General features: G+C 45.5%; 1 protein-coding gene across 1 annotated transcript; it reads right to left on the bottom strand.

The window, feature by feature from the left end:
* Window positions 1-3,872: 3,872 nt before the first annotated feature.
* Window positions 3,873-25,751, bottom strand: C17H13orf42 (chromosome 17 C13orf42 homolog). Its single transcript, XM_023621549.2, has 4 exons — window positions 25,204-25,751; window positions 9,125-9,272; window positions 7,322-7,562; window positions 3,873-6,341 (listed from the first exon to the last, which is right to left on the bottom strand). Exons 1-4 carry the CDS (start codon window positions 25,618-25,620, stop codon window positions 6,167-6,169), a joined length of 981 nt encoding a protein of 326 aa, XP_023477317.1. The 5' UTR covers window positions 25,621-25,751; the 3' UTR covers window positions 3,873-6,166.
* Between the last annotated feature and the right edge of the window lie 128 nt (window positions 25,752-25,879).

The following is a 25,879-nucleotide window of genomic DNA, read 5'->3' as shown; positions in this document are numbered from 1 at the left end:
CTGCTTCTCCTCACACGGACACACTCCTCTCTTCCTAGCTGCTAAATGTCGGGGCACCCAGACTTGGTCCTCCGCCTCACTCCCCTCTTAGAGCTCCCTCCACTCAGTACCTAGTGAGCACATCTCCCCAGGGCTTCTGATGCTGTCTTCACATGGACGGCTCCCAGTTCTCTACTTCTGGATCCAACCACTCCCCTGAGCTCGACAGATGTCTAATTTCCCATTTGACAGCAGCCCCCATTTGGAAGTCTATAGAAAGCTCCAAGTTAATGCCTCTGAAATAGAACTTTTGATTTCCCTCCCCACCGCCCCCAAAACACCCCTACTAACCAGCCCTTCCCTTACTCAATTCAATAACTGGTACCAGCTAAACCCTGTATCTCTGTGTCTGTAAGTTCTGCTTCACAGTTTATACTAAAGCCAATCATCTTAAATGGCCCCATTCCTCCACCCAGGCCCCAGCTGGCACCATGTCTTGTCTGGACCACTACAGAGCCACCCAACTGGTTTTCCACCTTCTTCTTTTGACCCACCCGACAGCCAGAATCATCTTTTAGAAACTAACTCAGATTACGTTACTCAGGACCCTCCAAGGACAACCCAGCACAGTCCCTCTGCATCCTCAAGGTCCTTCTGCCGTCCTGCCTCGGTGTCTTCAGCTGCCCCCTTCCTTTGCCAGTTCTTCCCCTGGTCTCACTTAATCCCTCACTCATTCAGGTCTCCGTCCAAGGATCACCTCCTCTGAGAGGCTTCCCCTGACTCAAACCCCACCTCCCGCCTCTCCACTCTCTCTCTCCTCCTCCATTTCACTCCACAGCATTTATCCTTACCTGACGCTTTATTATATTTAAATATATGTGATATAATGTCTGATTGCTTACTGCCTGTACACCTCTCCCCCTCAGATTTATAAGCCCTGAAGGCTGGGATCTTGTCTTGTTCTACTCTCAGGGCCTGGAGAAGAGCTCTGGACAAACATGGGTGCTTAATAAAACCTAAGGAATAAGTTAAACTTGAACTCCCTCCAGTGGGGCTTCTCCCTCCAGCATAGGTCCCTAGCCTGGGAGATGTCCTCAGCCTGAATCTCTCTCTGCAGCGCCCGACATTTTGATGCCTCATATTCCCCTACAGATCTCAGCTCTCTGTCATTTCATTCATTTAGGCACTCTGTCCATCAGTCACTCAGTCAGTAAGTAGTTGCTGGTGCAGGCATTGTTCTCAGGACTGGGGGTGGAGCGTGGACAGAACAGACTTCGCTACTGTCCTTGTGGAGCTCACCGTCTAATGGGGGCATGGATGTGTGTGTGCATGTGTGTAGTCAGGTGTTAGATTGCAGTAAGCGCAGTGTAGACAGCTAAAGCACGGTAGAGATTAGGAGCAGTGGTGGTTGAGATAGGGTGGTCAGGAAAGGCCTCTCTGAGGAGGTGACATTTCGGTATTGGTGTGTGACAAATGAAGCCATGCAGGATCTAGAAAGTCCTCCCCAAGCACCCTGCCCGACTAGCTCAGACACCCCTCATACAAGTTCCCCCTGACACCACAGGCCTCCCTCACAGCACTTACCACACTTCCGATTCATGTGTGTTGGTGTAATCCTCTGCTTAACATCTGTCACTCCCACCAGACTGGAATCTCCATGAGAGGCTCTGTTTCTGTCGTGTCTGCAGACACAGGGCTGGGACACAGTACATGCTCAACATTCTTTGTCAAATGACAAATAAATGGGTAAACAAACATGGGCAATCTCCCAAGAGAATGTCCGGCAGGCTCTGGCATCCTCCATGGCCTGAGTGGTCTATCGAAATGGCTGCATGAATTGATTTACAAAGTGTGTCTGCCCAACCCGTCCCCTCACCGCCACCACACACCTCCTGCCCCTTTCAAGGAGAGCTGCCCAGACCAAAGGTGTTGGTAAAGAACTGGGGGTCCCGGGCACCCTGTGTTTGATCAGGGGGTGGATGCCTGGAATAGCTGAAAGCAGATGTCATGGAGGATGCATGTGAACCACATGGGGACCACAGGCGACCTCTACCACAGAAGTCAGATCAGGGGCTTGAGAGCCTCTCTTCCGAGGCTATGGGAAGCTTGGATTGGTTTAACCTCACAACGTTTAGGGGGCCCTCCTCCAGATTTGCCCCCCACAACTGTCCTGCATCTTCTGAGGGTTCTGCTCTCCATGCTTCAACTCAGGACTGACTAATGCTCAATTCAAGATCCCCACTGATCAACTCTATACTCCGCTTTTGACTTCCCCCAGTCTATCCAATCTGGCTTCCCATGGCTGCTCAATAGAAACCCTGCCCTTCAGCCACAGGTGTCCCCTTACCACCTACCACCCTTTCCGTGACTTCCTGACGACTGTCCTTTGGCATGCTATTCCTCCTTGTGGATTGCCAACTTTCAGCAATCCTCTGCTCAAGTCTAAATCTATCTTTCAAGGCTCTACATCTGCCGTGAAGTTCTTCCCGGACACTCCAAGCTAAGTGGGCTCTCGCTCTTCACAGAACTCCTCTCGTAGGTAGACAGAGGCTCTTGAGGGAGCAGCAGGTGCTCAGCACAGCTTTATCTGTGTCTGTCCTAGCTTCCCCCTTTTAGATCGCCAGTTGTTGAAGGGCAGAAAGTGCATTGTATGTAATTCTGCTCGGCACGTTGCAGTTGCTTAATAAAGACTTGATGGATTGACTGAAGGAAGACATCACTCTTGGCCAGCAGCAGTGTTTGTGTAGAACTGCTGTCCGCTCCTCACCCTACGGGAGTGAAGCGCTAGGTTCTTCCGCTTGGAAATTTTGTACAATTGAAAGAGGAATCTGTCAGACAAGGCAGAATTTCACTGTCCCAAAATAACCAGGTAGCAGCTACAACCAAAGAAATTCGAAAATGACAACTAAGTTGGAGTTAGCCATGAATGTTGGGCTGTTATAGTCAAGTTTTAAAAAGAAATTGGCCTAGGTTGATAAGAAGGACTAGAACATCTCGTGATACTATGTGTTGTAGGCTGAAAAATGGCTTCCCAAAGAAGTCTGCATCCTCATCTCTGGCACATGTGAATGTTACCTTATATGGCAAAGGGGACTTTGCAGATTTGATTAAGTTGAGGATCTTGAGGTAGAAAGATGACTCTGGACTATCCAGGTGGGACTGATGTAATCAAAGAGATCCTTATAAGAGAGGGGCAGGAGATCAGAGTGACTAGTTGGAGATGTGATGGCAGAAGCAAAGACTGAGGTGATACAAGGAAGGAGTCACAAGCCAAGGAATGCAGGCAGCCTCCGGGAGCTGGAAAGGGAAGGAAATGGACTCTCCCTTCAAAGCCTCCAGAAGGAGCCAACGCTGCCCACACCTTGCCTTCTTCCAGTGAGACTGATTTTGTTTCTTCTGTCCTCCAGGCTCGAAGAGAATAAATTTGTGTTGTGTTAAGGCCCTAAAATTGTGGTAATTTGTCACAGCAGCAACAGGGAACTAATCCACCATGAAAAGGCCATCAGTGATGAGGGGAATGCAGCCTCCCGTCAGAACCACTCTGTGTCTAAGAGTGGGCACCAGAAAGCTCTGTCCTGGCAGCCATGTTCTCAGTTGCCTAGCAACCAGGCAAAGGCCTGGGCATACACATCCAAACTAAAAGCCCCGTGTATCTCCTCTGTGAAGGAGAAGACATTTTGTGGTGGGAGCCAGAAACCAAGAGCTAAAGAACAAGCCAGATGCCAGGGACTCACATCTTCTTTTGGATATTCTGTCTAAGGATAGGTAGATTTTCATATATCAAAACTGAGACAGTCCTGGGAAAACCAGGACCACTAACCTAGCACCCCATGGACCAGCTGACTGAATAACTGGTCAATTCAAAGAAGAAAAGAATCAATCATGTCAACTGATTTTACTGAATTGACTTTTATTGTCTCATTTTATTTATTTCAAGACCCCAGCAGATACCACCTCAGGATTCCCCAGGTAGAGCCCAGATCCTGGGGTTTATCACCAATTTCAAAGACCTAAAATCATCCAAAGACGAGCCAGCCTTATGTTTCTGAATCACAGAATTTTTCAAACAGTCTGTGCATAGTCTCATTAAAGACAAAAATATACAAAACATGCAGCAAAAGAGAAAAGCACAGCTTCATGCCCCATGTGCAATAAAGGCTAAAAAGAAATCCAGACTCCAAACATCCTCTCTGGCATGTTTATCTTTTTCTTATCTGTAAAAGCAAAATGTACACAGCGTCTTCACCACATAATGTCAGGGTCGCTCTACGATAAACTGTAGTTTGATAAGAGGCAGAGAAAAGAGACCTTCGTTCTGAGTTTATCCTCAGCAGTGGACTTTCATTTGTGGGGCTTCAAATCAAGGCCACATTTTGGGAAAAGAAAGATATGTGGTGATGTCAACTTGGTGTGCTTTAGTGAAGTTTATAAAACAAACCTCCCAAACATTTATTTTTCAGTCAAGCTTCTGGCTGTAGTGGGCTTAGTATAAGAAACAAAATGAAAGAAATCTCCCAAACATTGACATTGGCACTCAAAAAATAAGAAGGGCAAGTATTAAAACATTTCCAGCATATGTTCATTCTGAAAATGTGTTGATCTAAAATTCCTAAGAATGCCACATAATTATTAGGGTTTATTTTTTCTCACAAGACAATACTTAGAGGCAAACAGTTGGGTTCATGTAAATAAAAGGTTCTTTCTAAAAAACTGAACAATAAGAATATCATGTATCCATGGGCCTGACAGAAAGGCAGCTTTATTCAGCTCTCAGAGTGACTTTAGCCTAGAGCATCCTTGGCTTAATTTGGACTACTGGTTTGTTTTCTGCTTTTGTGTGAGGAAGATTGGCCCTGAGCTAACATCTGTTGCCAATCTTCCTCCTTTTGCTTAAGGAAAGCTTTGCTTGTTACTGACCTAACATCTGTCCCCACCTTCCTCTGTTTTGTATGTGGGATACTGCCACAGCATGGCTTGATGTGCAGTGTGTAGGTCCACACCCAGGATCTGAACCTGCAAACCCTGGGCCGCCAAAGCAGAGTGCATGAACTCAACCACTATGGCGCCAGGCTGGCCCTTGGACTGTTGGGTTTTCCTAGTATGTCTCCCTTCATGATGTTCCCTAGCACTCTTGCATTCATGGGCATGCACCCCTCAGGTGACATCTTTTTTACAAGCAAACGCCAGAATAAATACGTGAGGATGGACAAAATGCAGTGTATTCTCCAAACCAGTGGTTCTCAAACTTGAGCCTGCACGACTATAAGCAAAAATGCAAAAAGCACATGAAGATGCAAAGAATCCCTTAAAAATGTAATTCTGGTTCAGATAGCTACTGAAATACCGAAATCCTTTCTAGTTCAAAGGAACTTAATGATTCTGATTGCCCTCTTCACTGGGGCAAAGGTGAGGCATAGCCTGTCATAAACCAGTTGCATGGGGTCCATCAGGATCTTCTGGGTGAGACCCTGAGTACAAGCACCACTGCATCTCCCTCCTTCCCCAGCCAACTGCCTGTGCGGAGTGGAGCTGAGCTTTGGGTCTGGGGGAGATAGCGTGGTCCTGAGGCAGGGTCTCCACACCCTCCTTCTACCATCCCATTGCCAAGGCACTGGTTTCTTCTTCAGCCTAATCCAGTGAAAGTTTCCAGAACATTGTGAAAAAGGTTAGGGCAAAAGGGGCTGCTTCCTGAACTGAGTTCTGCACAAAAAGAAGGCAACCTCAGTATATAAGAGAGTTTCTGAGGCCTGAAGAGAGAGGAGCTGCCTCTGTAAAAACTTTGGCCCAGAAATTCATGAGTGGGTTCATTTCCTGTACCAAGCACGATACTAGCAGCCACTTGGACAGATGCACGAAGAGCTAGGAACAGGCCAGGGGAGGCGAGGGAGGGAGCCTGGACACTCCCCTCAAGGCCTGCCGTTACATTCTGCTGTTGAAGACCAGGTAGGCTGTAACTACCTGCTAGCCTGCCCTTGCAGGGAGAGCCAGGCCCCAGAAGTCTCCTAAGGCAGGTCCTCTGGGAGGCCGCAGGTGTGTTTGGCACTAACTGGGCACCAGCAGGCAGTGTGCTCACAGGCTTGACTTTGTTACGATTTCCGTTTTTAACTCTGCCAAACACCTCATGCTGGGCTGAAAGCAGACACCTTGTGAGGGCCCCTGCCTTGGCCAGGCAGAAGGACTGAGGGCATCAGGGCACCGTTCGCTCCCAGAGTCGCTCTCGAAGCAGCCACTGACCTTTGGGGTTCTCTGTCTCACAGTAGTTCTCCCCCAGAGATGCCAGGGGCTCCAGCGCAAAGAGCTCCACGTCCCATTCCATGTCTTCTCCCGAGAAGTTGAAGAGGATCTGTCTGGAGCTCCCCAGGCTGGAAGGGAGGAACGAGGCAGAGGGTTTAAGTTTGGCTTGGCCAGCTGCAGAGAAAAGGGATGCTCTGATTCGCCATTCAAATGGAGAACATTAGATGCTCCCCCAGGGCTGGGCCTTGGGGAGGACAGAGCAGTGTCATCATGGGGGCCATGGATGGACTTCAGCTGGAGCTCAGCCTGGCCTTGAAGGTGAAAGATGGGTGATGAGGACTGGGTCCTGGTTTTGGAATGTTCAGTGCATGGTCCACTATTATAGGAGGAAAATGCTCTTTAGAAAACCCCTGAATCCATCAGAGTTGAGTGGCTCATGTAGAAACAAAGGAAAACAGGTGGGTAAGCCTAGACAGCCCTTTCTGTTATGACAGGTTAGGTCCTGGTGGCATGCCCTGGGTTGGCCAAAGCAAGAGAGCACTTACTGCTCTGAATGAGTAGGTCACAGGAATTTGGAGGTTAGAGACAGTAACTGGTTTTGGGAGAGGAGAATCTAGAGGGAGAGAAGCCAATAGATGGTGGCAAGATGGTGAGGAGTGGCCCAGCCAGCAAGAAGTTCTCCACCTAGCCTGGCTAATGCCTTTCTAAGGCAGGGTGTCTAATTGGTTTGATGTTGTTTCCTCCTGGTACTAAGCCCTCTTCAACTCCAAACTCTCATTAAAAACCTGTGGCACACAGTGTGACAGTGGCACTTGGGGGAAACAGCGAGAGAGGATGACACAAAGCATGAGGACCAAGTGGGCCAGAAAGAAAGGGGGGCAGATGCAGAGCTGAAGCAACAGTTAGGTGTGGTGACAGCAGTGAACCAGGCTAGACTTTGTGGATAGCCCATCAAAAAAAATTTTTTTAAACTAAGACCTCCGTCCCAAAAAATGCCCAAGAATAATTTTTCCATGTAGGATGGGGGCTCAAGGTACCATAAGAACCACCACCAGCATCAGGAGCACATGAGAACATCTTGGTTATACTATTTGGCTGAAGCACTTACTCTTTTTTGCAGGCTTTGGGCTTAAATTTCAAGGTGTTGAATGCTCCTTCCACAGCCTTGGGCAAATAAATGGGGTGCCTCTCGAGTCTCCTCTGAGTGCTGATGGTCCTGCGCTCTGTGCTCCTTCGAAACTGGCCGTCTGTCATGTGCACGGTGGGCGCAGCGATGTCCTCCGAGTGCCGGCGTGGCACCCGCAGGATCCAGTTGGAGTGCAAGCTATGCTCCCGGGAGCTGGTGGCCACTGGAAGAGAGAAGCAGGGACCTGGAAAGGAGATCTTGCCATTGCCATTGCGAGGAGCAGAAGGCAATGGAGAGGGTGAGTCAGGTTGAGAACTCACAACAAATGTCTTTTTGAAAGAACGTCTACCAAAATGTTAACAGTGATTATTATCTCTGGGTGGTGGTGTTACAGGTCGTATTCTTTACTTTCTTCTTTATGTTTTGGTATGTTGTTTGACTATATGATTTACAATGAACATACCTTACTGTTGTTATCAGAAGAAAAGCCATAAAGTCATTTTCATTAAAAAATTATAACTGTGAAGATGACACTTGCATCCACAGTGGATTTTGTTGTCCCTTCACAAACGTCCTGGGTTTCCCCAGGTTCGACTCCCGAGGAGAGGGCTGTTCTTTGTCAGAGACTGAAGGGCTGTGGTGGGGGAGGAGGGCAGGTACCTGCAGGGTACAACGAGCTTTCGAAATGGGAGTAACCTTCTGCGAAATTCCACCGAACCCAATGAGAACCAGAAGGTCACAGATACACGTCTATCAAGGCCAGAACGACAAGCCACCCAAATGTAGTCTTTTGAGAATTAGATAAAACATTCAAGAATCATTTAGTATAGGTACCAAAACCTGTTACCTCAGTAACCAGGAGTCAGTAACCCCCGGATAAAATCATCAATAATTACACAATGGGGAGCAAGTCAAAGATTGGAGAAACTGACAGTTGAGTAATGGAATTTAAAAGTGGGCTCCACTCATGAACAGTGTTGAGTTCTTCGCTCTCCACCAGGAGAAAGCCAGTGATACACCTTGATAAGGAGGAAAGCATCGCCCCCAGCCCTCACTTCACTCCTTCTCTAGCAATCAGGCTGGGCCTGGGGCAGGCACCTGGCCCTCTTCTGCTCTATACATCCTTGCAGAGTGGTGGCCTGTGAAAGCCACAGATGGAGTGCTAGAGGGAGGGGTGACAAAGTGGGTGAAGTGTCAGAGTCAAGTATAGCAGACAGTGCTGCCCCAGGGCGAGGCTCGCTCAGGTAGGGTCAGAAGCTGGATTTTTAAATACAGTTTATTCCTTTTTTTTCTTTTTTAAATTTTGGTAAAATACACATAACATAAAATTTACTATCTTAGCCATCTTTTTGTGTGCAGTTCAGTAGTGGTGAATATATTCACCTTGTTGAGTGACAGATCTCCAGAACATTTTCACCTTGCAAAACTGAAACTCTGTCTCTACATCTGTGTAACAACAACTCCCCATCTAACACCTTTCTTTAATCGTGTCCCTCATGGAGTCTTACAGAAGTCCTACCCTGTCTCAGCTGTGGCAAGTGAACCACAGGGAAGGAGTTTTTGTCCAAATATGGCCCCGAGTGTTGGAGGGGTAGGCTGGGGTGGTGGCAGGAGCTACAACTAAAGCAAGGGCCCCAAGGACAAGAACAAGCTCAGAGCCAGGCTCCGGCTTGTAGACGTGAGTTTCCTTGTAATCAGGAGGTGGCATTCCTGATAGCCCATCTTATAAGTCCACTCCAGAGACCCCCAACCCACCCACCCTCTGCCCTGGGGGACGGCACTCACCATCAAAGTCCACATCTTCATTGGGCTGGTCTGCCTCAGCAGCCTGCGGCCGTTTCTCTGTGTCCAGCTCTGCAATGATGGAGTCAAAGAAGGCAATGGCCTCGGCCACATCTGCGCTGAACTGCGAGTACTTCTTTGTGGCTGTTTTCTGCTAGATGTGAAGGGGAGGAGAGTTGCCTGAGCCAGCCTCAGAGCGCCCTCACACGAATAAGTCATAACCACCAAAAAGGATTAAATGTACTGAAACTAAATGTATGTGAAGTTATAAAGTTGCAGAGTTTAAAAGGTAAATTTGAGTAAGTGCCCTGTGGCAGGCAGATAGATACTCCAGACCCACAATTGCTGTGGGTCAATGGATTTCCAATTACCTCAAGGGGGGAGAGAGAAAGGGTGATAAGAACTGCTTCTTTCTTGGTCAGGGATTGTTGTTGACCATTAGGCAAAATGCTTAGACTTTCTTTGGCTTTGTTCCCCGGCCAAACACCCAATAAGGATTGTACAGTTCTTTAGGCGGGTGATAAGATGCCCACAGCAGGAAAGAAAGGACAAGTACGTTGGAAATGCTCCCTAAGAATTGTCAGTAGCTAAAGTGGCCAAATTTGGGCTCAAGTCATGGAATAAACTCGAGAGAAATTAGTGTGATTGTTTGAAAAATATAAAGAATTATAAAATATAGAGTTACAGAAAATCTACCGAGTGCCTAACTAGGTTCCGGGACTCCATCCTGTCTTGTTCTCCTTCATGACCTCATTCATCATCTTCCTCTTCACAAGGGCCCACAAGTGACTGACATGGAAGTTCAAACACCATGGTGGACTTGGATGGAGAACTCACGATGAAAGGCATAGAGTCAATATGTGGGCTAATAAAAAGCTCTCTGAATTTAGGAAATTTAGGAATTTAGGAAATGAGAGAAGTCAGAGAGAAAACGAAAGGGGGCAATGTGTGTTAACCCGGGCTATTTTGACTGTGCGTGGAGTTCTTTTACTCTATGTGAGCATTTTGAAAGTAGGATGGTATTAAAAAGGAATATGATTAAATTACAGACTGGCATGTTGGGAAATAAAAGGATGACATCTCTATGTATGTGCAAGATTTTGGTGAAATACATGCATTTTGTACTACTAGAAAACATTTTTAAATGAGGGCTTTTTTCCTTTTATATTTGTAAGGAGATTTCTTAGAGAAAATATTGAAGAATGACAACATACACCTGAATCTTTTCTGCGAAAAGTAGAAAACTATCCACGTGTCATCATACCCCTCCCCCTTCAAAGAGCCCGCTAAAATGAAAGCAAGGAGGAGGGAAAGTAAAACCCCAATGACAAAGAGAACAAGAGAGCGGCCATGAGTGAAAGAGAGATTTCCAAAAGCTTCTGGCAGTTGGAAAGCGGTTGAAGAGGGGCCATTGAAGTAACAGAGGGGTAATTGATGTAACAGCGGGGTAATTGACGTAACAGAGCAAAGGACTGACCACCCAGAGCATCGTAAGTGGGGGAAGCAGCCGAGACCCGGGACTATTTGATGCTTGGGAACCAGAAATGCTCCAGACTTGGCAACACCAAGTATGCCACTGACTGGGAACGGGATGCAGGACCGAAAAACCGAGAGGCTGGTTGAAGGTCCATGTGAGCACATCAGGCAGATGACAAGAGGGCTCAGCCCTGGAGACAAGTCCATACTTTTTTATTCTCCCTGCGTTTTCTCTGGCTGGTCCCTCTAGCTTGAACGCCTCATCTGGCTGACTCCTATTCATCCAGTAAGACTTGGCTGAGGCAGCTCCTTCTCCAGGAAGACACCCCTTTCCTGGGTTGTTTCCCTCCTCTAGACTCTGTGGTCCTCCGTAATCTAACCTAATTCCATTAGGACGTTTATATCATTTTAGAGCGTTTTGTTTGTGAAGTGGAAGAGAGAGAAACAAAGAATAGAGAAAGCCTTACAATCTGGAATGAGCCCCAAAGGAAGGATGAATATTATTTAACAAGAATGCAAGATCCATAGGTTTTTGCATCTCAAAACCCATCTCTACACGGAGGGGACGACCCTATCTCTACACGGAGGGGACGACCCCATCTCTACACGGAGGGGATGACCCCATCTCTAGCAGCAACTGCTATCAGTGTTTGGCTTAATGCTAGAGTCTTAGTCTTGCCTGTGGACATCGTCTTTTTTGCCTGGGTCACCCTACAATTTGATCTAGCTATTCACGCCTCCGTGTCTCTGGGAAGCAGGCTTTGGCCCTCAGCTCAGAGCAGCCTGAATGAATCGTTTTCATTTATTAAAGAGTTTAGAAAAGAGTCTACTTCAGTGTCTTAACTATTCAAGCTAAGAAAACAGTGAGTACCCTACCATTAGTTAGGTTAATGCGAATCCTTTATGCTGTGGCCTCTGTGAAGTTCCCGAATCTCCTCACGTATTATCCTCTGAGGATAACACTTACAAAATAAAAAAATAAACCACTAGCATATGCATCACCACCTTAACCACTGAACTCGCGGTCCACAGAAGCTAACGGATCACAGCACTTTCAGCTGCACACTTGTTGGTTAGTCCAAATAGCCAAACATGTTAGTTTCCCAGACTTGAAGCTTGATGATTCAGGATTCAGGTGTCGCTCCCATAACTTTCCCTTTCTACTGTGTTTGGCAGTGACTGCCATCCTGGGCACATGCAGAGACACGGACTGGTACGCTCCCTAGCCGACACTGAGGAATGCCCCCTTCCAGGCCCCACCTCCAGGGTCTCTAGCTGGTCATTCAATACCTTAGTATTATAAAACTTGTTTCTGTTAGGAGAGCTTTTGGATCCTGGTGTGGCTGGAGAGTGAGACATTGGTGACACACTGGTGACATTGTTTGTGGCTGACCCATACATACCTGTGTGACCAAGTCTCATCCCAAAAGAGAGCTTCCCCCGCCAGCTGCTATTACCTTCATCAGTTCCCTCCAAACCCTTCATGCAATGAGGTAGGGACATAAACGTAAACGAATAAACAATCGCTTTCCTTCCATACTTCGCTCTGCCTTCCTTCCCTGCACGTGAAAGCACCGCCCCTTGACGGAGTCTGGGAGCCCAGCTCGGGAGGCAGGGGTGGTCTGCCTCTCCCTCCTCCCCATCGGGGAGATTTTGTGACAGCGCTCCCCAATCCCAGCTGGACGTCAGGATCTCCTGGGCTGCTCTTAGAGAATATTTATACCTGGCCCTTTCTCAGGCCAACTAATTGAGAGAATCAAGTGATTCTAATACACAGCAGTTGAGAACCTCCACTCTACAGGGCCCCGGGCATGAGGGAGGCAGCAAGAGCACCCACAAATCCCCACCTCAGGGTCCGGTTTAGGATGCAAATCCTGAGTGCCAGTCTTACTCCCTGGCTTTGCAAGAACAGACAGGAGCATCTCCATGAAGCCAAGGACACCTGGGACAGAACCCAAGAGGAAGGACTCAGGTCCCTGAAGAAAGAGGATTAGAGCTCCTGAATTTCAGGGCCCAGGCTCCTTGTGTCCTTCCTATGGCTTGGCACACAGAGAGGCCAGGTAAGGGGACTCCATCCATCCTCTGAACCTGCCTCCTCACTAGCCAGAGGGTATGAGAGCATCCCATCCACGGGGGTGCACCCAACATCCGTCTTTCTATCCCAGCCCCCAAACTTGACCTAAATCCCTTCCTGGGAGGCACTCCCTCTGCTTGCATTGATGCAGTTTGGTTTGCTTCCTGGGTTTAATGTTCGGCATTCAACTCTGCTAGACTGCATTCTGGTTAGACACCAAGTTTTTTGTTTATCTCTCTCTCCATCGTTGTTGTATGAAAACATAAGTAAATGTATATTTCTACTTGTATGTACTGACATTTTTAAAAAACAAATGGTAGCATGCAATATCCACCTGTGAACATCACTTTCTTCACTCAGTGTGTCCTCGGATTACTTCCTAGCAGTGACTAGAGATCCTCCTGGTCCCCTGTAATAGCTGCAGAGTCTCCACTGCACAGACACGCTGTGGGAACAAACCACAGGCCCCACTGGCAGATCTTTAGCTTGTTACAGTCTTTTGCTACTACGATTAGTGCTTACATATATGTCATTTTGCATTTTGCCAATAAAACCTTAGTTTGGATTGGCATCCAGTTTTAAGGATTCAGCTTGCCATGAGTATGTTTTGTAGAGAGAATGGTGAACATCAAGTGATCTGGAAAGTCAGTCAAGCAGGATTTGATCAACAGAGCTTCTATTGTACTTTATAAAGTACACTTTTAAATGTCTCCAAAGGAATTTCATGATGATGTTTCTGACTACCTAGGCTAAGCTACGAGACCCTGCTCTCTGGGCCTTTTCAGGTCCTAGTTTAAACCCAGGCTGATTCTAGCTTTTTCTGGCTTCCCACAGCTTCCATGGGCCTGTCTTGTCTCTCCTTGATGTTCTCTGGGTCTCCGGCAGAGACCACTAGCACAAGAGCTGCATCCGCTGAGGCTCAGGGATCCAGGCTCAGGCTAAAGTCACAGAAAAATCTACTTTACAAAGAGGTGGTTGTAGAAAATAGGACGTCAATCATCAGCACCTCTGGGTGAGATCTGAAATAATCTGCCCTCTCTGAATTCTGAACTCCAGGAAAAAGTGGATTGCTTCCCTCCCAGTCTCGACCTTTTTCTAGCCCAGAACTTTTAACTATGTCCTTGGAAAGACTGCATGTAATGCAGCCTGCTTCCTGCACCTGGTCAGGCCTGCGTTTCACAGGGCTCATGTTCTTTTGCCATCAACCTCATAGCAGCCCCAGGGAGAAGGAACTTTCTCTGAAAGCATCTGCATTGTGCTGCCGACTCTGCTCCAGCTTGCCTTTCACATCTGACCTTCAAGGTCTCTAGGGTTATCGTTTTCCGAACCTCCTGTCCCACCTCCTCACACCAGGCCTGGGTCCCAGATTACTTTTCCCGGATGGACCCCTTTGTATTTTTCCAAACCAAACTCCAAGTTCCTGCCTTTTCATCAGCTGCCATCCTGCCTGACTTCACCTGCCCTCTGTTTCCCTGGGCTGTCCCTTCGCCGATCTGTTCGTTTTCTTCCGGATTCTGTCAGTATTTTCCACAAGGAATCTGGAGTCTACAAAATGAACTTCCAGTTGTAAATAGCAATATTTGGTCAGACGTTAGGGTAGGGGGGCATTCTAAACCCATCCAAAGCCAAGAGGACCACCCCTGAGCATCTAGCCTCCTTCTCATCTCCCCTACTTGGCAATTCCCCCTCACCTCCTCCAGGGCCAGCTTACATGTCACCTCTTCTCTGAAGCTTTCACTCGTGGCAGCAGACAGACGTAGGCCCTCTTTGCTAGGCTCATGTTCTGCCTTGTGTGGAGAGTCCATTCTAGCACCTTGTAATATACCCTCGTCACTTCACACTAGACCAATGGTCTTAACCTCTTCTTTGACATAGCTTTGGCAAATAACACTCACGGATATGACTCCCTTTTGATAGATACTCACTGCCAGCCTCTGCGTACATGAGACAGGTTGTACAATATACGAAACTCCCAACATTCTGGTTGTAATTTTACCTGTTTCTCTTCCAAGGAAACTCCACACCCCAGTGTGGTTCAGGCAATGATGCTGAGAGTTGCAGCTTCAGACTTTGGGTTGCATCAGGACAGACAAACTGTCTTTTCATCTGTGAATGTGGAGCACCTATTTCAGTGCCTGGCATGGAGTCATAACTATTTGTTGAGTGAATGAATGTATGCTCTCTACACACCCTTACCTAATGTTTATATTCTCCAATCGGTTTGCATGCTGCTAGCGTATACTTTTGGATTTAACTTAGCAAATTTAAGAACTTTATACTTATTTTTATGAAGTACTGATGATAATAATCTTTTGAGCTAATAATACCTAGAAATATGAATGTCAATGTCGGTAATGAAACTTCCAGGATCAAATGTGGAATTGGTCTGGATTGAGAAGATTTTTCCCTTGGATCATTCAGCTGGGTGAAATTAAATGAAAAACAGTTCAAATTTAGCCACAAGCAATTTAATATCCTCAAAAGAAGCTTTTCAGGATAAACCTTATGAGCTCTAACTGATTCATCCTCTTTGCCTTCTGCCATCCTCAGGATGGCTATCCAAGATCAAGTCCAAAGTGATGCTTATTTTCTCCCTTTATACTACAGCACCTGAGAAATGTGAACCGATTATTGAATAGGGGTTTGTGAAAAAAAGTGGGAGTTTACAAAACAAGAACTATAGATGCAAGAAAGAAACAACTTGAGAAAAGGATAGTCACTGAAATTTAAATACAACCATACGCATACCTGTGTACAGATTTTCAATAGTTAAGCTAAGTGGTAGACCGACCAGAGCTAAAAAAAAAAACAAAAAAAAATCAGTGAAAGAGACAACAGAGCTGAGAAAATCAGCTCAAAGATAAAAAGAAGGAAGAGTTTTGTCGGGAATTCTAGGCTAACTAAACCTTGATATCACCTATTATAACTAAATCTTACAATCGCTGTGGGAGCATAGCTGCACACCCTCTGTCTTTGGTATCAGAGGTTGCAGACTCTTAGGCTGATAGGTTTAGTCTTTTTTCTCCCAGCTTTGTAAACATAAGACCATTATTTCTGTCGCTAGCATCCGGTAACTCTTCACCTTATACGTCATCTAAATGGTCATCTTGCTTTAACAAAACACTGAACGAAAAATTTTTACTGACATTTATCAAACTGTTAGAAGCCTAACTGATGGAATTGAATTAATATCTTTGAAACACAGTAAAAAATCATCACATATGATAAGTGAAACATGACAATCCAAGGAGAGAAGGGATGGATGTGTCAAATGGTGTTGGGAAATTATGCTGTTTGTGAAAAATTCAACTTGAATTCTCATTTGCCACTACGTAACAAAATAAATTGCTGATAGATAAAAGGGTTTAATATTTAAAAGTGGAACTATAAAAAAGGGGAAAAATGGCAAATATGTAATTGACCTAAAGACATACAAGGACTTTCAAAGCATGAAAACAATGGAAGAAATATCAAAAACAAAAATGGACATATTTGCCTACATAAAAATCAGTAGCATTTGTACATCCAAAAATGTAAAATAAAATTAAAAGATACATCATAACTTGGAGAAAATATTTCTAACAAACATAGCAGATGATGTATTTATATCCTTAATATAAGAAGAGTGCATATAAATAAATAACAAATCTTTAATACAGTCAAAAGAAAAATTTATAAAGATATGCATGGGCAATCCATGAAACAAGAAGTACCCATTGGTTTGATAAAATAAAATGGTCATTCTTTGCTCAAGCAATAATCAGAGAAAAGTACCATAAAATACTGCAATTTATCTATTGTATCAGTAAACTTTTTAAATTAATGACAATACTTGGTGCTGATAAAGTGCAATAAGAATGACTTTCTAACTCATTGTTAATGAAAGTATAAATTGTAAAATGTTTCCGGAAAGCAGTATGTAAAAGAATCTTTAAAAATGAATGACTTTTAACCTTTGACCCATAAATTACACTTCTAGGAATCACTGCTCAAAAATGCTTTATTGACATGGAGTAAGATGTATTTATCTACAATTTTTAATAATTGTTTCAAGAACGTGAGTTGTTAAATTTTTTGCCGTTAAACTTTTGTTTTCACAAACTAGTTAATGAGATGGGAAAGAACCCACAATATATAACATTAACTGAAAAAAGAGATTATAAAAAAGCATATGGTATGAACCAAATTTAGTAAATTTATACATAGATATACATTAAGGTTGCCAAATTTCGCAAATAAAAATACAGAATGGCAGTTAAATTTCATATAAATAATGAATAAGTTTTTAGTATAAACATATACTAAATATTGCATGGAACATACTTATACTAAAAAATTATTCATTGTTTAACTGAAATTCAGATTTAACTAGGCATCCTTTACTTTCTCTGGCAATCCTAATATACATATATGCAAATATATAGGAAATAAATGATTGAAAGAAAATATACCTAAACATTTTACGGTGCTTATCTCCGGATGGTAGGATTCTGTTATGTTTCTATTCCTCTTTACACTTTTCTGTGTTTTATAAATTTCATCTAATGGAGCAAATATAACTTTATCATCAGAAAAAAATGTTTACCTAAGATACTGTCCTTTTGATGGTGAGCTCTGACCCATCGCACACTGGATATTTAAATTGTTAGAATATGATTCCATATGAATACACTCAAACTATATTCTACTCCATTAAAAACAAAACATAGTTGTTCGTTCATTAAACACCACAGACCTATTACTTCTGCAGATTTTCCATTAAACTTTGGAACAATTTCCTTCTTAAATTACAGTTGGAGTTTCTCAGCTGACTGGCTTATTGGACATCTTCTCTGTGCCTGGACACGTGCTAAAGGTTAGAGTTCAGAAGATAAATAAGACATGGTGCCTCCACACGATGAGCTCACAGCAGAAATAGCAAATGAAGAGACAGTTACAATGCTGAGTGCTGAGTGCTGAGACAGGCGTCAGACACCGTGAGGAAGAGAACCCACTGCGTTAGACCGCAGCTGGGAGAAAAAGCTTCCGGGGAAGTGCTTTCCCTGCTGTCATAAAAGGCAAGAAGCTAGCCAGGTGACCAAGGTGTGGTGGAGAGGATAAAGAGAACAGGAATTGTTTCCAGGCTGAGCAAACAGCAGGTGCCTGGAAGATGGATTGGGAAATACAATTACCCATCTTGTGGCCTGACTGAGAGGGGCTGCAGGAATTATACGCTCTGTTATCAGTCATTATTATACTGTCTGTCATCTTGTGGAGAGCTCTGCCAAGCATAATGGAATATTCTTTGCAGCTCATAATGAATTTTTACTGCCTTTCAACTCTGCAAATCAGATATAGACCCCCAGTAATTGATGCTCACAGAAAACCTGCATTTTAGTATTACTGTGTTTGCAGAAAGTCTCCCCAACAGATCTGAAAAATAACTCCCAGTGGCATAAAACAGAGCCAGAACCTGTTTCCCATCCCATATGCAATTTATATATGGATGGTTTGGAACTGTTTCAGATGAATTGGATTCAGACCCTCCTGCCATAGAGGAGGAAGCATCTTCCATTTGCTGTTCATATGGTCTTATTTTATGAACCAGGATTGAATAGCCTCCATGGAAAATTGATTCCGAAAGCTAACTATTGTCAGAATAAAACTATTTTAAATAAAAATCAATCACTTTTGGCAGGCATTCTCCAGAATCCTATTGGTTCTTTTTCAATCATTCTTGTAGCAGGTGAATTTCTTTAGTGAGGGAGAGGTGGGGAGTGTGCAAGGAGGATGCACATTTTGCAGCTGGTTCATCCAGGTAGATATATCAGGTACCCAAGCTGCTTGGAACTAGATGATCCACAGGGGAATTCATGAGGTTTCTTCTGGCTGTGGTAGGTGACTGGTAACCCCAGTCTCAAAAAAATGTCCATCCCAAACCACCTGGGCAACGTTCCATGGGGCAGTGCACCCAACCCCAAACGGCCTCCCTGGGCCAGCCCTGGCTCTGTGGCCAGCCTCCCTGAGGCTCTTCTCTGTGGTCCATCCAGGCCAGTGTCCACTTACATGGCCAGTCCTCCTAGTGGGATGCTGGCTGTTTACCTGTTCATTTGGTGCTGAAAGTGTGTGGAACAGCCCTCAGTGAGGATCCCAAATGCTGGCAAGCACTCTGGTCAGAATCAGAGCGTAATCTCAAACTTTTCCTCTTCACCTCCCATCAAAACTCAAGCTGATCAGCTTTATAAAGGAAGTTCTGACACATGCTACAGCATAGGCGAACCTTGAAAACATTATGCTAGGTGAAAAAAGCCAGTCACAGAGGACGAATATGGGATGATCCCATTTACACGAGGTTCCTACAATAGACAAATTCATGGAGACAGAAAGTAGAATCGAGGTTACCAAAGGTATGAGGAGTTCCTGTTTAATGGATATAGACGACCTGCTTGGGATGATGAAAAAGTTCTGGAAATGGATAGTGGTAAGCTACACACAACCTTGTAAATGCACTTAATGCCACTAGTTATACACTTAAAAATGGTTAAATGGTAAATTTTTTTAAGTTTTAAATATTTTGCTTAAAAAGTCTATTATATATTTTAAGAAATTAAGAGATAATTGTCAAATCTTTCATTAAAACATTCCCCTAATTCCTAAATAAAGTATGTTTAGAGCTTCCATGACCTTTTAAGGAATTCATTTTCTAGTATAATATTAATATACTTTGGTAAAGTTTTCTAAAAATATATTAATTAAGACTTAATAGTCTTTTGGATGAGTTATTATGGGTTTATATAAATGACAATTTGGAAAGATTCATGGAGGTCTAGTGTGAAGAACTCTGGATATTATCTGACAATTAATAAGTTGAAAGGTATCCAGTGTTATACATTTTTCTTTAAAAGAAATCTATATAAAATTATTCAAAGAAAAGCACTTAAGAATTCCTTAGCTGTGATAGACTTCATTATCCTAAAAAGTGCTCATTTAAGGAGCTATGAAGTACTATGTTGAATATAGTCACTTTTATGTTATGTTTATTTTACCACCAAAAAAAAAAAAGAGCTGAAATGGGTTATGAAAATGTCCAGGAATTAGATAGTGATGATGGGTTACACAACTCTGAATATTCTAGAAACCACTCAATTATACACTTTTATGGGTATAATTGTATATAAATGTATATATAATTGTATAATTTTATGATATGTGAATTAAAGCTGTTATTTAAAAAAAAAAAAAAAGCCTAGGATGAGAGAAGTGTTGTTTATGAGAAGGAGTGAAAAGAGAAAACTCAAATAAGCCAGAGCCCCTCCCAGCAGCTTGAAGAAATTACCAAGATAACAAGAAGGTGAGGAGAGGAACACGCAGAGGCCAGTGCCAGTCACGTCCCTTGAACAGATTGCAGAGGAAGCAATTTGCTCTTCAAGATGCTAGAAAGAGGAGGAACATTGCAAGAAACTCAATAGGACAACTGCTTACTTTTTACAGACATTTTTCTCTCATAGGGTGAGCCACATCGACAGAAGATTTTGAAAAAAGTCTTTGGAGGGTTGTGTGGTCCATCCATGCCTCTGACGTCTGAATTCTCCACTGGGTTCAGAAGGGACCAGCAGATGCCTCGTACTCAGGCGTTCCCTAGGCCCTCGCTAAGAGGCAGGGCAATGCTGCGCCCTTGGTTGTCACAGCAGGGCCTCTGAGAAATCGCCACCAGAAATCTGTGTGCTGGTTTATAGCTTGCTCTCCCCCAAGAGAGACTGTCCCATGAGCACAGGGATTTCGACTTGCTTACAAGTATCTAGACTAGTTCCTGACATGCAGCACGCGCACAATAAATATGTGTTGGTGAAGGAATGAAGGAACGAATGAATGATATATCTATTGATGAATTGTTACTAAAATATTATTGAGGGCATTACAAATTACATCACATACAATACCCTGTATCAAGTCCCATACGAGAAATTTTGGAATTTAAAGCCAGGTAAAATCTCGCTTCCCCTAAGCAATGGGTATGGTTCTTCCTCTCAGAGAGCCAAAATTTTTAAATGAATCCAGCTCCCTTTTTATTGCAGCTTCCAGAAAGTGCAGAGTCGATAAAGCTCATTTTTGGCAGCTGATTTAGCCTGTATGATCTGCATATTCTTTTGAGCGGTCTTGATTTTATGTTGATGTTTTTTCTCTCCTGATTTTCCAGTTTCTGTTGCTACGTTATTCTGCTGGTGTGTGGATCATGTCAGAGACTTTGAAGAAGGAGTTGGGAAATCTGAGAGTATTTCTGCTGAAATGATTTGAGGACACAGTACCTACCGATTGTGAAGTTCTTACTGTAGCTGTGCTCACACTGTTTCCCCAGCTTCTCCCTCATGCGTGTTGAGAAAGGCAAAAGCAGATAATACAACTAAATGTTTTGATGCTGCGGAGACCAAGAGTAAAATTGGAATCAGAGGCAGCCATGTGAAGAGAAGCTGTCCAGAGGGAAATTTTACTCATGGATTGTGGAGAGGAGAGCGTAAAGCATGCCTATGAGTCATGCTTCCAGCCAAGTTTCTCCTGGATAAAGAAAGCATGGGCCATGTGGTCGCCTGGGAGAATTCCACCCTTGCACAGAATCCACACAGCGTAGGAGACAGGAACCTGGCTGACAATTCTCCCTGGCCCAGATGTGCAGGAGAAAGCAGCCTCCTCGCCTCGTCCTGAGGGGCACACTCCCACATCTGATACAGATTAGACAAGCTCAAAATGTGCTTTCCAGTTAAAAGCTGCTGTGGATACACTGACAGGACTGTGAGTTCTAACATGATACAGACTAGGTTTAAATCCTGGCTCTCTCTTTATCAGGTGCACAGACTTACATGAATTGCTTAACGTCTCTGAGCCCCGGTTTTCTCATCTGTAGAATGGGGCTAATACTCAAACTGTGGGGTTTGGAGGGTGATTAAAAGTCAGGAATAACTGCTGATTGGTCCTGATTGAGCCTGGGCTGTGGCACAGGAGCCAGGGGAGGTGGGTGTGGAAGAGACCATCACTGCCTCTCTTCCCTCACAGAAGCACATGAGGTGCCCAGGGCAGGGGTGTCAGGTGGCCTTGCCCCAACAGTTCAGAAACACTATGTTCCAGGACAGGACACTTTCAAATATGCTGTCCCTCCGCCACATGAATTTTGCACTGTGTTGGAAATTTTAACATTTGAGCATCCAAATATGATGAGTCCCAAACTGCAGCTTATGCTCAACACTGACACAAAAACCTGAGATATGGATTTTTGTTTGTTTTGATTTAAAAATGTTGCAAAAAGTGTGTTTCGTTCATTTTTGTAATGACCTCCTATTCTGAGGGAGAAGCAGATTGTCACAGGGCCTGGCCAGGACCTCCACCATATGGGGGCCCAGGACGGCTTCCCACACTCACCCCAGGCTCACCTCCCCTCTGGCCCGTCCTCGCTTCCTCCTCCCATGGACCCACAGAGATGCCCTTCTAGGCAATTAGTATCTCCAGGGGCCTGGGATAACAGACCACTTGGCACCCTGGCACTTCAAGCCTTAGACACGTTAGCATTTCAAGGGGACCTATTGGAATGCCTTACTCCAGGGTGTGAGAAACTGTGGGTCTTAACCCAGTAGTGGCTTGTGAAATAAATTTAGCATTTCATGACTAAGGTTAAAAAATAAAAAAGAATGGTATCGAATACTTTGAAAAACATCAGATTATATAACAGAGAACAAGAATAAGTCTATTTCATGACACTTTCGTTTCGGTTGTGTGTTTGGGTAAAGTGAGTCAATATCTAAAACATACTTCTTACTGAGAGTTTTAAACAGAACAGTTTAAAAGCCATTGTCTTTCCCCAAAAGAGAGACAGGCAGAGGAACTTAGGTTCTATGACGAGGCCAGGGGCTGGAATTGTGGGGAGGGAGGAAGGGGCTGCCGTGGTGCTCCGTTGCCCAGGGAACACTGCTCCCCGCTACCTGAGGCCAGCTTTCCCGGAAAAACAACCGACTTTAAAGTTTATAAAGCATACATCAGTGACCAATAAGTATTCACTGCTATGCTCTGGGGATAGAACAATGACAAAGATACTGTTTCAGCATCATCAAACTTACCACTCTTCCTGTGGTCCACCAGGGGAGACACACATGTTAGCAAACCACAATAAGACATGGTAAACACCAGGACAGAGAATTGTTTAGATTAACATCAGAGAAGAGAAAAGACTAATTCTGTAGAGGGGTGTATGCATTTCCTGGGGCTGCCATAATAAAGAACCATAAGCTGGGCAGCTTAGAGCAACAGAAATTTCTTGTCTCATAGTTCTGGAGGCTGGAAGTCTGAGATCAAGGTGTCAGCAGGGCCATGCTGTCTTTGAAAGCCTAGGGAAGGGTCTGTTCCAGGCCTCTCTCCTATCTTCTGGGAGTTCCTTGGCTTGTGGCGGAATAACCCCAATCTTCACCAGCATTCTCTGTGTGTGCGTGCCTGTGCCCCAACCTCCCCTTTTTATAAAGACACCAGTGATATTGCATTAAATGTCCACCTTAATAACCTGCAATCACCCTAACTAATTAATTATATCTGTAATCACCCTATTTCCAAAGAAGGTCCCCTTCTGAGGTGATGGGGGACAGGACTTAAACATAAGATTTTGGGGAGACACAATTCAGTACATAACAGGAGTTCAGGGGAAAAAATGTTTTGGCCCTAAACCTGAATATCAGCAGGCATTTTCTACCAGAGCGGGAAGGTGATGACATTTCAGAAGGAAGGCGCTCTCCTGGTCCCCTGCCCCTGCTGTGCACAGAGAGCGAGGCTACCACAGGCCACCTTGCTAGCCAGAGAGACCGCATCTCTTATTTCTCAGGCACACCCAGCACACGGCTCTTTCTTCAGGCGTGATGAGGAAGGAGAGCAGCTGGTCTACAGGCTGCCCTGACACCGCATTTCAGAGTCAGTAAACCCCGGACAACGCAAGGTGTGCCAGGTCCTATCACAGGCAGGATCTTGCTTCCTCCTCATAAGGGATAGTCTCATTCCCATTTGTATGCTACAGAAAGAGAGGCCCAGAGAGGTCAACTGAACTTGACAAAGACACACAGGTGGTAAACACAGATCTAAAATTCAGGCCTTGGTCTGACTGACTTCAAAGTCATTTTAAAACTCTTTCCTGGTTACAGCAGGTAGGAGGTGCCCCCTGAGGAAATCCATCCACTGTGTCGTGTCTGTGACCCTCTTCACGGCCATTCCTGTAGGGGCCACAGCCGGTTATCCTGCCTCTAAGTCCTCCCTCTGTCTTCAGGCAACTCAACTAGGAAGGGAGCGGGCAGGCAGGGAGCAGGGTTCTACAAGAGAGGACGGCATTTTGCAGGAGAATGTTGTGCCTGGAGGGCATCCAAGCAGAACCTAGAACCCCAGGGCTCTGAAGCCGGAAGGGAGGCCAGAAACCCCTCAACTCCCTGTCATCGGAGGTGGCCACAAAGGATAGGTGACTGGCCCGCAAATCTACAGCTGCCTGGCCACAGGGTCAGTACTGGGACCTAAGGCGGGGACCCTCTGTATGAGCCCCAACACCGCCATAGTTTGGGAGTTCAAATGATTATTTAAGCTGCTCCCACCTGGGATAAAATGCAGACAGTAGAAACCAGGTGGGCGAGGCCGAGCCTCAGAGACTGGGTAGCAGGCCAATCAGTCATTCAGCATTAATGGGGGCTTGCACTGCCTGCAGGGCCCTCTGGGGAGACAGCTAGCATGTGGGGGAGACAGGCCTGCTCTAGGGAAATGAAGGAACAAGTAGCTGAATGAATCGGGGGTCCTATTGGAATCAGGTCACCGAGCCTCGGCTTGCTCTTCTGTGATACAGAGGGAGGTCCTCCCACGGCCTCCTACAACACTATTGGAACGCTCAAAGAAAGATAATGTGCACAAACACTGTGATAAGCGTAAACAATGAGATAAATGCAAGTTACTTCTTGCACTCATTTCCTGCTTGGTCTAACTGGGCTTGAAGCCTCCAGAACCCATCGAGGCTGTCATGCCATCTCCTTGGAGTCACAGACTCTCTCTGAGACTGTGCAGGTTTTTCCAAAATACCCGGGCCCAAGGTACAGACGGAGCAAATCCTCTATCTGTTTGGCTCATGTGGGGCAAAACACTTATAGATTTTAAAACATCTAGTTCACATGAAGACGTCACTTTTCACTGGGATTTTTAGATGCCCTGTAAGTGTTATCTCACCCATGAAGCGGGCGGTAAGTGACAGATGGACGAGGCGAAGCGGTGCCCCCTGATACTGAAGACGAGGCCCTCCCTGCAGGCTGCTCTGGGGACACCGTTAACGGCTCCTCCCCGTTGCCTCTGCCCGGAAAAATCTACATGGGGCTGGCCACCCTTCCCCAGGCCGGGGACGAGGCAATGGAGAGCCTCTGAGAGACAGCTGAGCCATTGCTCAGAACGTGCACATTAATTAAACTGCGTGTGGATGAGACGGGGGCTGAGCCAGGTTTCAAACTGGCCTCCGAGGCTCCTGGAAGAACTCTGAACTGCACTTCTCAGCGGCACTTACCTTCATCTCTTTGGAGGTGGACTGGCCAAGGGCCTTTTTTCCTCCCTTGGAGGATTTGGAGGACGTCGAGGAGGCGCCCCGGGCGCGGCTGGGCTTCAGGTCGTTGAGGCTGCTCAGATACTTCTTGCGCAAGGCGAGCAGCTCCTGTAAGTACTGCAGGCAGTCCTGGGTGCGCGAATACATCCAGGCCCGGTCCCCCTCCCGCTGCAGGTAGTACAGGCTGGTGTCCATGCTGCTGGCGCTTTTGTATTTCTTTAAGGACTCGCTGAATTTCTCCCCGTGGTCGCCGACCACATACATGGAGCTGCTGCGGATCAGCCTCACCGAGGGGCTGGCTCCGTCGTAGCAGGAACTCTCCGCCACCTCCGCCTTCCTCTGCGGGCTGGAGTTAAAGATGGAGTGGATCTTTCTGAACATAGTGCTCGATTTCTCTCTGTGGGTGCCTTCCAGCTGCCTGCGCGGCGCCACCTAATCTAGCTGGGGGTAGAGAAGGCAACACGCAGGCGTGCCGCCATCTGCCTGCCAGGAGGCCTCCGATCTCTGGAATCCCAGCAGCTGTGGGCTCGGTCAGGCGGGCGACCTGGGCATCTCTCATGGGGTCGACATTTACGTCCAATAACCAAGATGTCATAAGCCACCCGAAGATATGAGGTAGTGCACCGTGAGCTTAACAGCA

The sequence above is a fragment of the Equus caballus genome, chromosome 17, assembly GCF_041296265.1.
Source record: "Equus caballus isolate H_3958 breed thoroughbred chromosome 17, TB-T2T, whole genome shotgun sequence".
NCBI lineage: Eukaryota > Metazoa > Chordata > Mammalia > Perissodactyla > Equidae > Equus > Equus caballus.
Note: the sequence above shows the minus strand (reverse complement) of the source record. Positions and strands in the feature narration are given on the sequence as shown.